The sequence below is a fragment of the Bison bison genome, unplaced genomic scaffold (assembly GCF_000754665.1).
Source record: "Bison bison bison isolate TAMUID 2011002044 unplaced genomic scaffold, Bison_UMD1.0 scf7180017864190, whole genome shotgun sequence".
Classification (NCBI taxonomy): domain Eukaryota; kingdom Metazoa; phylum Chordata; class Mammalia; order Artiodactyla; family Bovidae; genus Bison; species Bison bison.
Window position 1 is genome coordinate 161,436 of NW_011494762.1, and position 16,582 is coordinate 178,017.

General features: G+C 40.4%; 1 protein-coding gene across 1 annotated transcript in view; it reads left to right on the forward strand.

The window, feature by feature from the left end:
* The window catches only part of LOC104991392 (myosin-IIIb-like), a 146,363-nt gene extending 130,291 nt beyond the window's left edge, over positions 1 to 16,072 (forward strand). Inside the window, exons 8-10 of the mRNA XM_010843844.1 lie at positions 13,075 to 13,181; positions 13,556 to 13,602; positions 14,401 to 16,072. Coding sequence (XP_010842146.1) covers positions 13,075 to 13,181; positions 13,556 to 13,602; positions 14,401 to 14,539 — 293 coding nt within the window. The 3' untranslated portion in view covers positions 14,540 to 16,072. The remainder of the gene's footprint in view (positions 1 to 13,074; positions 13,182 to 13,555; positions 13,603 to 14,400) is intronic.
* The last annotated feature ends 510 nt before the right edge of the window (positions 16,073 to 16,582 follow it).

Consider the following 16,582-nt stretch of genomic DNA (forward strand, 5'->3'; position numbering starts at 1 on the left):
CACAACAGAAACCGGAACCAGGTGCCCAATTTAGAGAGCCAGGCAGAGCTGGGGAGGAACAGCCCAGAATCCCCTGCCATGAGGAATCAAAGACCCCGTCACAATTAGTTTAGTAAAACCAGCACTATCTGGTGTCCCATATCCTCAAGCATTTAAAATGTCGTTCCAATCTTCAAAGACATTCTTCGTTCCATTTTTATCTGCTTTTACCCAGGACATTGTTTCCCAGCACCCGAGTAGTTCACTAGGTGATTTGCATCTCATTAGGAGCTCCAGAAATGACATCTCCCAGCCTGCTGCCTGGCACTGTGGGTCTGCTAAGCAGCAGATCCAGGTTGTGGATTTTTTTCATGTTGACATTTTTGAAAAAGCTGAATTAATGCTGTTTACCCACTGGACACAGTTTGGGTGGCCATTTTCACCTTAATTCCTGTCCCCCTACAGGACCAAAGTTATAGAACAGAAGAAGTGGGTCATCCCCACATGAAGACACCTGGCTGGAAAGGAATGCTGTGAGACCTCAAAATAAGCAGTTTAAAAACTCCTAAAAGCAGAGAGATGGGACATGTTATAAGCATTCTGACCACTATGCAAAGTAAAAGAAAAAGAAGGAAAAGTAACACAACCCACTGGAATCTGTATAATTGATTCTAAGCTTGTACCTTTTAAACATTTTTGACCAGTTTCAAGCCTCCTAACACCTCAGAGATTTTTGCCTTGCATTTGTTTTGCTTTAAAGGAAGTCTTACTAGGTTCAAATGGCTTTTCAGCTTTGTCACACATTCATATAGAAACTTCCAGAAGAGTACTGAGCAGGATTGTACTTCTGGAAACCAGATATAATGTTTCCATGATCAGCAAAACTTTTCTTTTGGAATAAGAGAAGTGATTTTCCCAGTGTCCAGGGAAATCAATGTCTGCTTTGGGCTCAAGCCATTTGATGCAGCTTCCAGGGCAAAGAAAATGCTTGGTGACGTTGAGGGCCCTATTGGAGATGCTTCCCCTTCCCAGAATTTCTTCTATCCTTGCAAAACCTCTCATCCTGGGCTGACTTTCAAGATGGCAGCTAACAAATCCACAAAATCAACCTAAGCTCTTAGGAAAGAGTTAAATCTCTGGTCTTTTCCAATCCTGGCTACAAATTAAAATCATCTGAAAGGGGGAGGGGCATTTTTAAAATAGTAACAATTCCAGAGACCTAATCCTAACCAACTGAATTAGGATTTCCAGGGGTGAGGCTGAGGCATTAGTGCTTTTCAAAAGGTGTTTAGGTGATACTAATGTATAAACAAGGCAGAGAACCACTTTCATGTACCAAAAATTATGACAGCCCCTTAAGCGTACCCGCTCCGCCTCCGCTGCCGTGCTTTCTCTTTCCATGTTATATGCCATCTCACTGCAGCCTTACTTGCATGATCATCATCAGCAAGTTCAGACCTGTAACAAGTCCTAGAGCTGGGATTCATACTTAGGTTTTTCTGACTCCCCTGCCTTTTTTCTTCTGCAACATTCATGTTTCTTAAAGCGTGGGATGTAGATCTCTGATAGTTTGCACGTTGATTTTAGATGGTGTGTGGCTATGACCTTAAATAACATTGAATTGTGTAAAAGAAAGTTATTCCTTTTACAATTCTCACTTTAAGTTCTTCAGATTAAGGAGAAAGTCTTAGTGGTATTAGTATGTCTTAAATTCTTCTCACCTGTCTTTTTAACAAAACTTTAAGAAGCCCAGAACATTCTGTGGGAAATAGAATCTAGCTCAGGTGTAATAATGTTGTTTTATTCTCACTGAATTTACTTTGTGATTTTCTTCTATTTATGGCAAATAACACTTACAATAGTGAGTTTCCACTTACAATAGTGAGTAAAGCTTCATTTTAAAAGAAGTGTATTTAAGTTAAAAAAAGAAATTAAGTTGATTTTTAAAATATTGAAGAACAGTACAGGTGTCTTGAATATAGCAAAAAAAAAAGTTTATGTGGCAGCTCAATGACGGAAGTTTGAAAAATACTTTCCTGCAACATGGCAATTTTAAAAATAGGCATCTCCGCACCTGTTAGCCAATGGGAACTTTCATCTACCATTTGATTACACCAGACAGGCAACTGGTTTCTCAGGGTCCATGGTTCCAAAGTCCAACTGGTTCCTCAAAGGTCCAGCCAGGACCTTTGAACTTTGTTGCTGCTACCAGCTCAAGAGGAATCCTGAAACACAAGTGACTGATAACCATGGACAGGAGGAAAGGGCAGGCATTCACCCTCTCAAGTAGTTAATGAAATGCAGATCAAAACAAATGATACGCCATTTTTTTCACCTATTGAATTGTCAGGCTTTTTCTTCAAGATGCTAGTCCGTGATACTGAAAGCCTTCAGAAACAAGTCATCTCAGGTACAGGTGATAGAAGTATATTTTGCTACGTACTTCCTAGAAGGCAATTGGAAATAAAATTTGTAAATTTTAAAAAAATATATAATCTGTGGCCAATAATTCCACTTCTAGGGACTTATCCTAAGAAAATAATGTGAATTGTCAAAGCTCAAACTATGAGTATGTTCCCCGCAGCTTTGCTTATTATTGAAAAACATTGCAAGCAACTTCTGTGCCCAAAACAGGAAATTGTATAAGTTAATTATAGTTCATTCATAAAATGAAATAGCATGCAACTTTAGAATTGATGCCATTTAGATAAATCTGGAAGACAGATAAGAAATATGTTCCAACATTTACTGCTATTATGGCAATGGGATCAGGGTTTTTTGTTGTTTTGTTTTGTTTTGTTTTGTTTTCATTGCTTAACTTATTTGAACATCATGTTCATTCATTACTTTAAAAATGTAACTCAAAGTATGATACTATTTTTAAATTAGGCTAAATAATGGAAAAATATTTATGACTTTACTGTTAAGTACGAGGAAAAGTAGTAACAAAGTATATGAATGACTAATTTTTTTTTAAAAAAGTGAATATATATTCCTAGAAAAAATATTGAAATGATTTTAAGAAAAAATTACACATGAATCTTGTTTGTTAAAGGCCATTTTCATCTCCCTTGTTGGCAAACTAAGGTTCCCCAGAGGTGTCCTAGGATAAGAAAGTCCTTGGCAATAATATCCCAATTGACAGAAACAAAGAGTGGACCACAGAAATGGAACAGGCCTTAACAAGAATAATGAATAGTCCCCATTCATTCATTATTTGGTGAGTGTATGCCAAGCCCTGAGCTATGAAATAGTTTCAGGAGAAGTTATTACCACTTCCCTTACTAATAAGGAGAAAATTCCACACAGACAATTTAAAACTGCACCATCTTCCACTGGCACTAATGTAACTCAGGGGTGTTTTCTTTGTAGCAATTTTGCAATTTTGAAGAAGATTGTTCATGACATAACATGGCAACTGGGAAAATTTGTAGCTTTCCTTTCATCTTAGAAAGGAAGATCTGAATTACATGCACCCCAGGAGAAAATCTCTCTTTCTGGTTGTGTGTGTGTGTGTTTTACAAAAACCTACTGAATTCCTTAGTCTTCCCTGAAGTTAGATGTAGTAAGCTGAAAACTTGTCAGAATGTCTCAGTTAAAGAACAAGCATCAAAATACAGGCCATGACCTAGGCCATGGGGTTCGAATCAAAAGACCTGAGTTCAAGCCCAGGTTCTGAGCAGAGGCCAGCAGAGGGGCCCAAGCTCCCTGACCTTCAGAACCCCTAGACATAAGAGCAGGGAGCTGAACCACAGAGATTATCATCCTCCATATCATGACTTAAAATGGAACATTTGCACTTCCAAGGCATGATTTCTCCCCTTTGACTCCCTATCCAGTATGTATGGATATGAGAGTTGGCCCATAAAGAAGTATCCGGTACGTATGTAGCCAGGACATACATACTGGATACTTACTGTACATACATACTTACTGTATTCAGTATGTATGGATGTGAGAGTTGGACCATAAAGAAGGCTGAGTCCCAAAGAATTGAAGCTTTCGACCTGTGGTGTTGGAGAAGACTCTCTTTTTTATTTATTTATTCATGTATTTATTTTAATTGGAGGCTAATTACTTTACAATATTATAGTGGTTTTTGCCATACATTGACATGAATCAGCCATGGTGTACATGTCCCCCATCCTGAAACCCCCTCCCACCTCCCTCCCCATCCCATCCCTCAGGGTCATCCTAGTGCACCGGCCCTGAGCACCCTGTCTCATGCATCGAACTTGGACCGGTGATCTATTTCACATATGATAATATACATATTTCAATGCTGTTCTCTCAAATCATTCCACCCTCGCCTTCTCCCACGTGGAGAAGACTCTTGAGAGTCCCTTGGGCTGCACGGAAATCCAACCTGTCAATCCTAAAGGAAATCAGTCCTGAATATTCATTGGAAGGACTGATGCTGAAGCTGAAACTCCAATACTCTGGCCACCTGATGTGAAGAGCCAACTCATTGGAAGAGACCTTGATGCTGGGAAAGATTGAAGGCCGGAGGAGAAGGGAGTGACAGAGGACGAGATGGTTGTATGGCATCAGCAACTCAGTGATGAGTTTGAGCAAGCTCCAGGAGATGGTGAAGGACAGGGAAGCCTGGCATGCTGCAGTCTATGGGGTTGCAAAGAGTCAGACATGACTGAGCAACTGAACAACAACTCCTTATAAGACTCTGAGCTTCTCTGACATAGCCCATGTCCAATAGGATATCAGGAGCCAGTGGTTTACAACACACTGGTTGTTTACCTGAAATTCAAATCTAGACAAATATTTTTTTTTCTTTTCCTAAGTCTGGCAACCCTAATTCCACAGACTTCATAATTATACAATTCTCTATAGGCTGCATTCTTTTTTTTTTTTTGGCTGTGCCCGAGCAGCACGAGAAATCCTAGTTCCCCAAGCAGGGATCGAACCCATGCCCCCTGCAGTGGGAGTGAGGAATCTTAACCACTGAATCACCACCAGAGAAGTCCCCACAGACTGTGTTTTTAAAGTAGTACAAATCATTGAACACGTTATGCCAATGTGGTTCCTATTGGTCTAGTACCATGGCTGTCAACCATGCTGCACATTAGAACCATCTAAGGAAATTAAATCTGTCTATCCATCTGGTCTTCCCTGGTGACTCAGCAGCAAAGAATCCATCTGCAATGCAGGAGAGACAGGTTCTATCCCTGGGTCAGGAAGATTTCCCCTAGAGAAGAAAATGGCAACCCACTTCAGTATTGGCTCAGACAGTAAAGCATCTGCCTACAAAACTGGAGACCTGGGTTCAATCCCCAGGTTGGGAAGAGCTCCTGGAGAGGGAAATGGCAACCCACTCCAGTATTCTTGCCTGGAAAATCCCATGGACAGAGGAGCCTGGGAGGCTACAGTCCATGGGTTCACAAAGAGTCTGACACAACTGAGCGACTTCACTTCACTTCACTTCAGTATTTTCACCTGGGAAATCTCATGGACAGAGGAGCCTGGTAGGCTACAGTCCATGGGGTCCCAAGAGTCAAACTCAACTTAGTGACTAAACTACCACCAGCACCATCTATCTGTCTGTCTGTCTGTCTGTCTATCTACCTGTATCTATACGTATCTATATACAGATATGGGGCTTGACTGGTGGCTCAGTGAACAATCTGCCTGCTACGCAGGAGACCCAGGTTTGATGCCTGGGTTGTGAACATCCCTTGGAGGAGGGCATGGCAACCCACTCCAGTATTCTTGCCTGGAGAATTCATGGACAGAGGAGCCTGGTGGGCTATAGTCCATGAATGGGTAGTAGGTCCTGATCTGGGCATTGGTAATTTTTTAACTTATTTTTTAATTGGAGGAAAATTGCTTTACAATGTTGTGTTTGTTTCTGCTGTACAACAACTCAAATCAGCCATCATTATACATATATCCCCTTCCTCTTGAGCCTCCCTCCCCTCCTTCCATCCCACCCCTCTAGGTCACCACAGAACACCAAGCTGGGCTCTCTGCATTATATATGGACACTGGTACTTTTAAAAGCTGAACATCTGCTTTAGTGTGAAGAAAATGACCCTAAATAGAATGTATCTCATAACCTCATATAGGATTTGCCATCTGTAAATCCAAATTCTGTTTGCTTCAAGAGGATGTTTTACTTGGCAAGCAAGCCTGGAAATGCCTCATCCACAAAATGGCAATCAAACCAGCAGTCTTACTGCTCTGAAAGTATCCATGTCTGCTGAGGCCCTCAAGGAGGGTGCAAAAGTCTGGCTTTCCCTGGAACCCTGCTCCCTGCCTGCCCACTCCTCAAGACTTGGAATCCGTACTGTCCCACCAAGCCAGAGAATATTCAGGCTGCATGACCCATCCTGCCATCCCTGTGGTTGTCTTTCCCTTGCTGTAACCATGCTAGGAAATTTATCAGAACTGGGACATCCAGATTAGGTGATAAAAAGGGAGACAGTCTTAGGGTCAATGTTTGGGAAGAGCATTTGTAGCCAAAACAGCTCTAGCTCAGCAAGTCAAATAGAACAGAGGAAGTCCTTGTTTATCTCTGAGATGCTAGGAGAAAAACAAAAAGCCTCATTTGTGACTTAAAATTGTGTTTGAATTAGGGTTGCCAGATTTAGAGGAGAAAATAGGACACCTGGCTAGATTTGAATTTCAGATAAATAATCAATCACTTTTTAGTATATGTCCTGAATATTGCACAGGATATACTTACACTCACAATGGCACCCCACTCCAGTACTCTTGCCTGGAAAATCCCATGGACAGAGGAGCCTGGTAGGCTGCAGTCCACGGGGTCGCTAAGAGTTTACGACTGAGCGACTTCACTTTCACTTTTCACTTTCATGCATTGGAGAAGGAAATGGTAACCCAGTCCAGTGTTCTTGCCTGGAGAATCCCAGGGACGGGGCAGCCTGGTGGGCTGCCGTCTATGGGGTCGCACAGAGTCGGACACGACTGAGTGACTGAACTGTACTTACACTCAAAAGGTATCAGTTGCTTATCTGAAATTCAAATGTAAGCAGGTACCCTGTATTTGATCTAGCCACTCTAGTTAGAATATACCTGCATGTTCAGTAAAGAAAATTGAAATATTAAATTCCCAAGCAGGTCATTTAAAGTTACAGAACAAAGCCATCAACTGAATTCAGCCATTTGTTTCTCACCACAGGCTTGAACAATTGTGCAGTCATGCCATGTAATGACTTGGAATTAAGGAATAAGGAGTTCAGTTCAGTTCAGCCACTCAGTCGTGTCCAACTCTTTGTGACCCCATGAACTGCAGCATGGACTATGACCCCATGGACTCCAGGCCTCCCTCTCCATCACCAACTCCTGGAGTTTACTCAAACTCATGTCCATTGAGTCGGTGATGCCATTCAACCATCTCATCCTCAGTTGCCCCCTTCCCCTCCTGCCTTCGGTCTTTCCCAGCATCAGGGTCTTTTCAAATGAGTCAGTTCTTTGCATCAGGTGGCCAAAGTATTGGAGTTTCAGCTTCAACATCAGTCCTTCCAGTGAATAGTCAGGACTGATTTCCCTTAGGATGGACTGGTTAGATCTTGCAGTCCAAGGGACTCTCAAGAGTCTTCTCCAACACCACAGTTCAAAAGCATCAATTCTTCTGCACTCAGCTTTCTTTATAGTCCAACTCTCACATCTATATATGCTGCTGCCGCTGCTGCCAAATTGATTCAGTCATGTCCAACTCTGTGTGACCTGTAGACTGCAGCCCACCAGGCTCTGCTGTCCCTGGGATTCTCCAGGCAAGAACACTGGAGTAGGTTGCCATTTCCTTCTCCAGTGCATGAAAGTGAAAAGTGAAAGTGAAGTCGCTCAGTCATGTCCGACTCTTCACGACCCCATGGACTGCAGCCTATCAGGCTCCTCCATCCATGGGATTTTCCAGGCAAGAGTACTGGAGTGGGTGGCTACCTTCTCTGCATCCATACATGACTACTGGAAAACCATAGCTTTGACTAGATGGACCTTTGTCGGCAAAGTAATGTCTCTGCTTTTTAATATGCTGTCTAGGTTGGTCATAACTTTTCCTCCAAGAAGCAAGCATCTTTTAGTTTCATGGCTGCAGTCAACATCTGCCGTGATTTTGGAGACCCAAAAAATAAAGTTTGCCACTGTTTCCCCATCTGTTTGCCATGAAGAGATGGGACCAGATGCCATGATCTTTAGTTTTCTGAATGTTGAGTTTGAAGCCAACTTTTTCACTCTCCTCTTTCACTTTCATCAAGAGGCTCTTTAGTTCTTCTTCGCTTTCTGCCATAAGGGTGGTGTCATCTGCATATCTGAGGCTATTGATATTTCTCCCAGCAATCTTGATTCCAGCTTGTGCTTCATCCAGCCCAGCATTTCTCATGATGTACTCTGCATATAAGTTAAATAAGCAAGGTGACAATATACAGCCTTGATGTACTTCTTTCCCTATTTGGAACCAATCTGTTGTTCCATGTCCAGTTCTAACTGTTGCTTCTTGACCTGCATACACATTTCTCAAGAGTCAGGTCAGGTGGTCTGGTATTCCCATCTCTTTCAGAATTTTCCAGTTTGTGGTGATTCACACAGTCAAAGGCTTTGGCATAGTCAATAAAGCAGAAGTAGATGTTTTTCTGGAACTCTCTTGCTTTTTCAATGATCCAAAGGATGTTGGCAATTTGATCTCTGGTTCCTCTGCCCTTTCTAAAACCAGCTTGAACATCTGGAAGTCCATGGTTCACGTATAATAAGGAGTATTCCCTAAATCAGACATGACTTAGCATTTCCTGGTGCTATTGAAACTCCCTCCATATTTCTTGCATTTTCTGACAGATTTATATCCAGTTTATTATAGAGTTCTGTGACAACTCAGAAGAGAAGGGTGTGTTCAAGATCTCAAAAATGAAATCGAAAAGGTGCAGGGGGAAAAAATGTACAGAGATTCTTGAAAAGGAAAGAGACCTATGTTAAATGCAAACCGGTATTCATGATATAATATACTTTTAAAAAGCACAGTAGATAGGTGGCACCCAGAGTATGGGCTTCCCAGGTGGTGCTAGTGGTAAAGAACCCACATGCCAGTGTAGGAGCTGCAAGAGACACGGGTTCAATCTCTGGGTCAGGGAGGTGTCCCCCGGAGGAGGGCATGGCAACCCACTCCCGTATTCTTGCCTGGAAAATTCTATACAGAGTAGCCAGGCTGGCTAAAGTCCATGGGGCCACAAAGCATAGGACAGACTGAGCATGTACACACAAACAAAACCCCAAGTATTACAAACTGAAGTTTGGCTTGGCTTACAAGTATTTATGTGAGGCAGAAGTTGGCTACTTACAGAATATGAACTTCATTGTCTCCAAAGTAAATAACTCCTATTCTAATGTATGTCTTCAAACTCAAATTGCCCAGTTTATCTACATAAACTAGTCAAATGAACTAGGAAATTGCCAGATAATCCTGTTGCTTTGTATCTCTTATGGGCAAATTGATTGGCTCAAAGGCTAAAAGACAGGGATTCGTGCATCCACTCTGCCACTTACAGACTTAGTCTTTCTCACTTGTAATTTCTTTATATACTGAAAGAAACAATAATTTTTGTTCTACATGCCCCATTATTTTTTTTTTAATTTTTAAGGAAAAAAATCTTGACAAACTTCTCAAAGTGCATACATACATAGATTTAATCAGTGTACCATATGCTATTTTGTGTTTTGTGTCTTTTTCTTAATTTTGAATTTTCATGTATCAGTATCATAGCCATTTTTATCCTCATTGGTGCTTTCATGACATGACGTCATATTTATATCTCAGCGGTAATTTCTCCCCAATTATTAAATATTTATTATGATTCTAGCTTTTTTCTGTTGAAGAAAGTGTTACATCCATCTTCATACAAGTGGTCTTTTTGTTCTCTTTCAGTTTACTTTGTTGGAACATGGTCCTTGAAACAAGTTGCTTAGCTTTTGTTATCTATTGTCAAGTCACTTCAGGAGAGGGGAAGCCTATAGACTCATCTGTGTATCCAGGGCCACTGCCACATTGTCTTTTGACCTTTCAATTTATTCTAATAGAAAGTCAGTAGTAATTGTTTTAACTGAAGCTCTTTGTCAAGGTGGCTGAATATTTTTCAGTATCTCATTTCATAATTGTATTTCAACATATATAAATATATCTGTTAGCTCAGTTGGTACAGAATCTGCCTGCAATGCAGGAACCCAGGTTCAATTCCTGGGTCAGGAAGATACCCTGGAGAAAGAAATGGCAACCCACTCCAGTATTCTTGCCTGGAGAATTCCATGGACAGAGGAGCCTGGCGGACTACAGTCTATGGGGTCACAAGCGTCAGACATGACTGAGTGCCTAAACCACCACCACCATCTTTGTCCTTCCTCAGCCTTTCCGCATTATGTATAATATCGTGTCTCTATATTTTAATTTGTTTTTAATCTTTCTGTTGCGCTTTCTTTCATCTTAAGGTTTTGTTAATGTTCATCATATAGAATATTTTACTTTAATATAATTGAACCCATCCTTGTCCCTATTATCTTCTTCCACAGTTAAGATAGGTAGTCTATTTCATTTCCTTCCACAGTTTTCATGGGGCTATTTAAAATGTTTAACTATATAACATCTGGAATTTATTGTGGCCTGTGAGAATCAAGAACTGTATTGAGAAAAGTAAAAGATATAGAATTTAAAAAGAACTAATTTGATATCAGCAGCAATAGCTATGGCCTTAGGCAGGTCACTAACCTCTTAAGGCACGGTGTCCTCTACTAGACTGAAGGCAAGGACCTTGTCTTATTTCTCTTTGTCTTCCCCACGTTATCAAGCAAACTACCTCACATATAGAATATGATTTGTAAGCTCTGTATTTAAGTGATATTTTTGCACACTGCTGTCCAGTTGTTGTAACAGCAGTAATTGAATTTGTTTCTCAATTTAGTTGGCTGCTTGTGATTGACCATATATCACTAATACTCAATTTTGTTCCAATAGCAAAATACCTGTTCCAGTGTTTTGAAAAACATCATAAAATATGGAGGTATTAAAGTTAAAATAATAAAAATTAAAATTTGATGCTAAATCAGACACCAACTTATGCTAGATTCTAGTATGGTATCAGATATTAATATTTTGTTTTAATTTATGGGAAATTTTAAAAAGAGAAAATTCAATGCAATAACTGATTCTTTATAAGGATCGGGAAAAGAACACCCACCCATGGTACAGCAAGTTCATCAGGAGCAAAAGTTGAGAACCACATCTTGTATTAAGCATTTCTAGTGGAGAATATAAATAAAGGCTTCTGATCAATTGTAATCTTTACATAAAGAACAACTGAACTGGGCTGAACTTCAGCTGAATCTCAAAACTATTTAAGATCAGTCTTTTGAGGTGCTAGGGTTGGAATTTCTGTAATAGTAGAAAGTCTAAAAGAGAATAGATGTCAGATCTTCAGTACATGCTTAAAACAAGCAACCTTAACTCTAAACACTTCTGTTCATTAATCTATAAATCTGAAGGTATAATGTAAAAGCCTCACAACCTCAGGTTCTACCATATTACAAAATATGGACTTTGCAAAGCATATGGAGGTAGGTGTGTTGGAACTATCAGAAAGTACCCATTTCAGTTCTGGATTCCTTATAGTCTGAGGTTGCTGCTAGTACAAGAGGCTGGAGTCCTGTTCTCTGCACAGCTCCTGAAGAAGTGGATGGGGATGTCTGTCCAGGCTACTGGAATCCTCTGCAAGCACCATCATTCTGCTGTGCTAATTAATATTTTTTCATGGAGCTTACTTTTATGCAGACCTTTGACTTTTTAAAAGAATTTTGTATTAAGACAACATGATATAGTTTTTTAACTGCTAGAATAGGAGGTAGGAGATCTAGGGTTGGGTCTGTACTCTGCCACTTAAACTGGAATGAGTCATTCCGCGTTTATGGGCCTCGGTTTCCTTTTGTGAAAAAATGGGTATTTAGAACAGACAGTTCCTAAAGCCCTGTGTGGTTCTAATAGTCATGTTCAAACATAGATGTGTTCCATTTAAAAAAAAAATGCAAAACTTCATATTTAGGAAACTGATAATTTGCTCTTCATAATGGTCTTTGCTGAGTCATTCTTCACTTAGAAAATTTCCCTAGAATTTCCTTGTAGAGTAAGAATCTCTAATAAAATCAAACTATGATTCCAAGTGCAAATCATTCTCATAATTAGTTTATGGTATACATATCCTTGGTTGAGGAAAGTGATATCTCTTCTCCAGACCATGACACTCATGAGCAGTATTTTATGGCAGCTGTGTGTGTGTGTGTTTGTGTGTGTGTTTGTGTCTGTGTGTGTGTTGGCAAGAGGTTAGAACTGCTGAATTCTGATTCAGATATAGTACAAAAGGATAGCAGGTTTCACAGAAAGCACCTGCTTGGAAGAGAAATAAGTCATGACTTCGTTGTACACGTGGCTTCTTAATCTCCAGTGCACCCTTGGTCCAGGGTTCTGAAATCAGGACTAAGACAGAGAGGCTGCTCTGTGAAAACAAGCAATCATCCTTTCCCCTTCTCCTTTACACTACCTCCAGGGACTGCATGGATCAGTGGCATTGTTCAAAGCATTTCAGAAAATACTAGCTGAAGCCACTTTGCCTCCAAAATGTATCCCACCAAAAGGTTTGTTTCTCATCTACCCAGCAATGTGTGTTCTCCAGATGTCTTTGAACTCTCACTGTAGGACGTGGTACAAACTGCCCCAGATTGCCTTCATTGCCTTAACTATCTCACCAAGAGGGCATTCTCTACTCTACAAAGGCTGACCACCAACCTCTACTTCACCAGCATGGACAAACCAATTTGCCTTCTGTCACTGTTGACTGCTGACTCAGATAAGAAAGATGAAGGCAAAGTCCCTGATAGCTGCCCTTGTTTACACTTAGCAGTCCGTGTGTGTGTGTGTGTGTGTGTGTGTGTGTGTGGCGTATTTCTCCTGATATTAGCAAAGCTCTAACTTGCCTGTTAAAATAGGACAGGGTTTCTGCTAAATGCATTTATGTGATGAGCAATTTTACACTTAATTTTCCCAATACCTCAGATAGTTGACAGAAAAGTTCTGCTATCCTGTTGCAGATTCAGAAAATGGTCTTGCACAGAAGCAGCGAACACCTCGCCGAAGATGTCATGAGCCCAAAATGTTGAGTAGCCCTGAGGACACCATGTACTATAACCAGTTAAATGTGAGTTCAAAGTGGCCATAAAGCGGTTTCACTGGCTTTGTTTCCAGTTAATAATTCTGTTATTAATACCTGTTCCAGCCCCTCCAGCCCCACCCCCACTCTCTTATACTCTCGTCTTGAACATGTGCTTAGGCTCTTTATCTGTTGCTTTCATGTCAGGATGTCTGCCTTCACGGTGAATAATTGATGTGGTTTATCAAAGACGAGCAAGATGCATGCTTCATCAGGCTCACTTGAGCCCTTTGATCAAAAAAATTATGCTGTGACTTCTGATATTATCAGCATCTGCTTGCATTCAACACAAAATCACTTTGAATTAAAAATTAACGACTTGCTGCTTTGCTTTGACTGTGTGTTCTTGGCCCTCTCCACAGGGAACTCTAGAATATCAAGGGAGCAAGAGGAAGCCAAGAAAACTTGGGTAAATATCTGTCTTCTTAGTTCTAAGCAACTGTAAACAGACGGGGTCCTTTGTGATATTCAGAAAATGCAAAACTTTCTAGAGAGGCTTCTAAACATATACAGTGGGGATATCACCACAATTATTGACATTGGAAACTACTTTTCACAGTAGCAAGTATACAAAACTTGAATCTATTCTGTCTGAAAAGACTGAAATTGCCACCAAAAGGTAAATGTTATTTCTCATAATTATCCCAGGGAATTATACTGTCTTTATAATTCAAGACATGTATTGGGCTATATAAAACTCTCCCACAATCAGAGCACCCCAGTTGTGCAAATACTCCTTCCTCCACATTCCTCTACTCCTGAGCCTTAAAGGTACACAGAGGAAATTTTCTCCCAATGATTAGCCACTACAGAGTTTGTGGCTGATGTGACTGTTAGCGTCTCTATTGAGAATAGCAATGAGATAGGTAATTGGTAGTAGTTTGAGAGCTAAAGATGGTCAGGAGGGGAACTTTCTCATCTAGAGGGAGCCAGACAAGTTAATTCACAAAAATCAAACTGCAATATGATCACAACTTCCAGACACCACTAAATCGGGCCCGTTATTAGTGTGTGACCCAGATGTGAAAGGCTTTGTGAATCAGACCCCAGTTTCCATGCTGGGAGGCCCTGAGCTACACTAAGCTCTGCCCCACCACCCAGTGTGAGGGCCCAGCCCTGTTCCAGGTACTCACACAATTTTAGCTGCCCCACTGATGACTGCTGCACTTGTTTTCTTTTTCTGCTGAAACTCTTTCCTTTGTTGCAGCCAAATCAAAGTGCTTGATGGAGAAGATGAATATTACAAATCTCTGTCGCCTGTGGACTCTATCCCTGAGGAAGACAACTCAGTCCACCCTTTCTTTTTTTCTTCATCTTCAAAAGGGGCATCTTTTGCTCAGCACTGAGCTATACTTTCTGCCTCCCAAGTCTGTTGAGGGTAAGAACAATCATGGTAATTCACTGACTGTCATTTAATAAGAAAGGTGCAATGGGACCAACTTCTTTGGTTGATCTTGATGTGGTCTGTGCTGGAGCCTTACTGAACAATTTTCAGATTCCAAACCATTTTCTCCTACCTCCATCACCTTCTCCCCTCCCCCTGTAACATCTGCTCTGTAGCCTGAGCTGGGCAACCCCTCCTTTTCTTATCTCTTGAGTCCCTGTAGGACATGAGCACACCCCCACTACAGCAATACCCATAATTCATGCCCCAACATCTACGAGAGTGACAGTCTCACCTGAGGACACTGATGATATTTCTTTATTTTTCCTACCACATCGTTCCATGCAGAATCTGCCCCTGTGAAAAGCCAGGAGTCCCTTTCCTCCTCACCTCTGCACTGCATCCTCTTTCCTTTTGCTGGTCTTTTCTGTCCTTCCCGCCTCACCACCGTGTTGGGGCTCCATTGCTGAGTGCCCCCATCCCAGAAGGATACAGTCAAGGTCTCTGAGGCCAGGATAATGTTTCATGCTTAGGGGAAGAAGCCTGAACCTTTCAGGTTCTTCCTTTAAGGCAAATGAACCCCTCTGCTGCTAGTTGTTATTCTGATAAAGCTTTGCTTCTTTATTCCACCTTACTAAGACACCTTCATCACCTTGACGGTAAAAAGAAAGGAATGAACTGGAAAGAAAATTTGGACTCATCAGAATTCGTGTCACATCATTTTGTAGCTGTCCATTCCCTGGTTGACTGTCTCCATGGGGCCATGAGTAGCTGCAGAGGAAGTATCTTGTCTCGTCCATCTTTGTGGCCACAGAGTCTAGCACAGTGCCCAGCACAGGGAGGACATGCCCACCTTGAGTGAGTGGAGAGACTTAGTTACACAAACATATCTGAAGTTACTTTCAATTATATGTGATATAGGATTGATCACTTTTCTTATACCATAAGCTCTGATTTTTCACTGAAGCTTGGACTAGTCCTATTTAATCATATTATACCATATATGACTCAGTGTGATCCAATGCAACAAACTCTTTTGAGTAACTACTCTGTGCAAAACAATATGTGAGACTGCTGTGTGATATGAAAATCCAATAAGACCCTTTCTCTAGAAAAGATGTTCTTTATATTCTTTCTACTTTAAACATATTTGGCAGATAGTACACATGGGAGTACCTAAATTTTGACAAAAATATACTTGAGGAAATAGAAAAAATAATTGTTACCAAAGTTTTAAAGGGGAGAGTTCTAATAAGCATTTTACAAACACAAATGATGAAATGAGGTATTTAAAGATCTCAGAAATTGTAATGTTACAAGAAAAAGAAATAGAGCCAATTATTCAATAGTTAAACTTTACTGTTTAAAAAATGAGTCTTGATCTTTTTTCCAGATCTTCACCCTAAATGTATGTTCATAAGGTATGCAAATAGAGCAGAAACACAAATGCATTTTATTTTATTGTTTAAAATATAGTATATAGAATATATAGATTTTAACATTATTATTAATATGAGTAGTTTTGGCAATTTCACTTTCATCATTGATTCATCTACTTTTGATTTGATAATGTTAGCTGTTCAAACTGTTGAATATAAATGATCGTAATCTCCCACTTGTCTGTGTACAATTGTATACACAGGCTTGTTTCTAATTAAAATATATCCTTAAATAAAGTTTAAAAGGAAATAGAAGTAATTATAAAATCATAATTCAGAAGCTCTAAAATATCTGGTCACACAGAATAACTGCTTCGGTAATATCATAGCTCCTGACAGTACTTTAGAAATGCTGCTCATTATCAGTCACTGCATAGAGAAGACAGACTACAGATGTTACTCTTTGACTAGTTATAATGCCACAAACTCAAAGAGCATTCTTAAATCTTTAGATGAGAATGATGCAAACTGGAATCTCATAGATGTCTTACTAGATTTATGAAGGTAATGTGCATATAGCAAAACCAAAGCAAAAGTCAAACAGTCCAGAGCATTCTTCTTCTCGA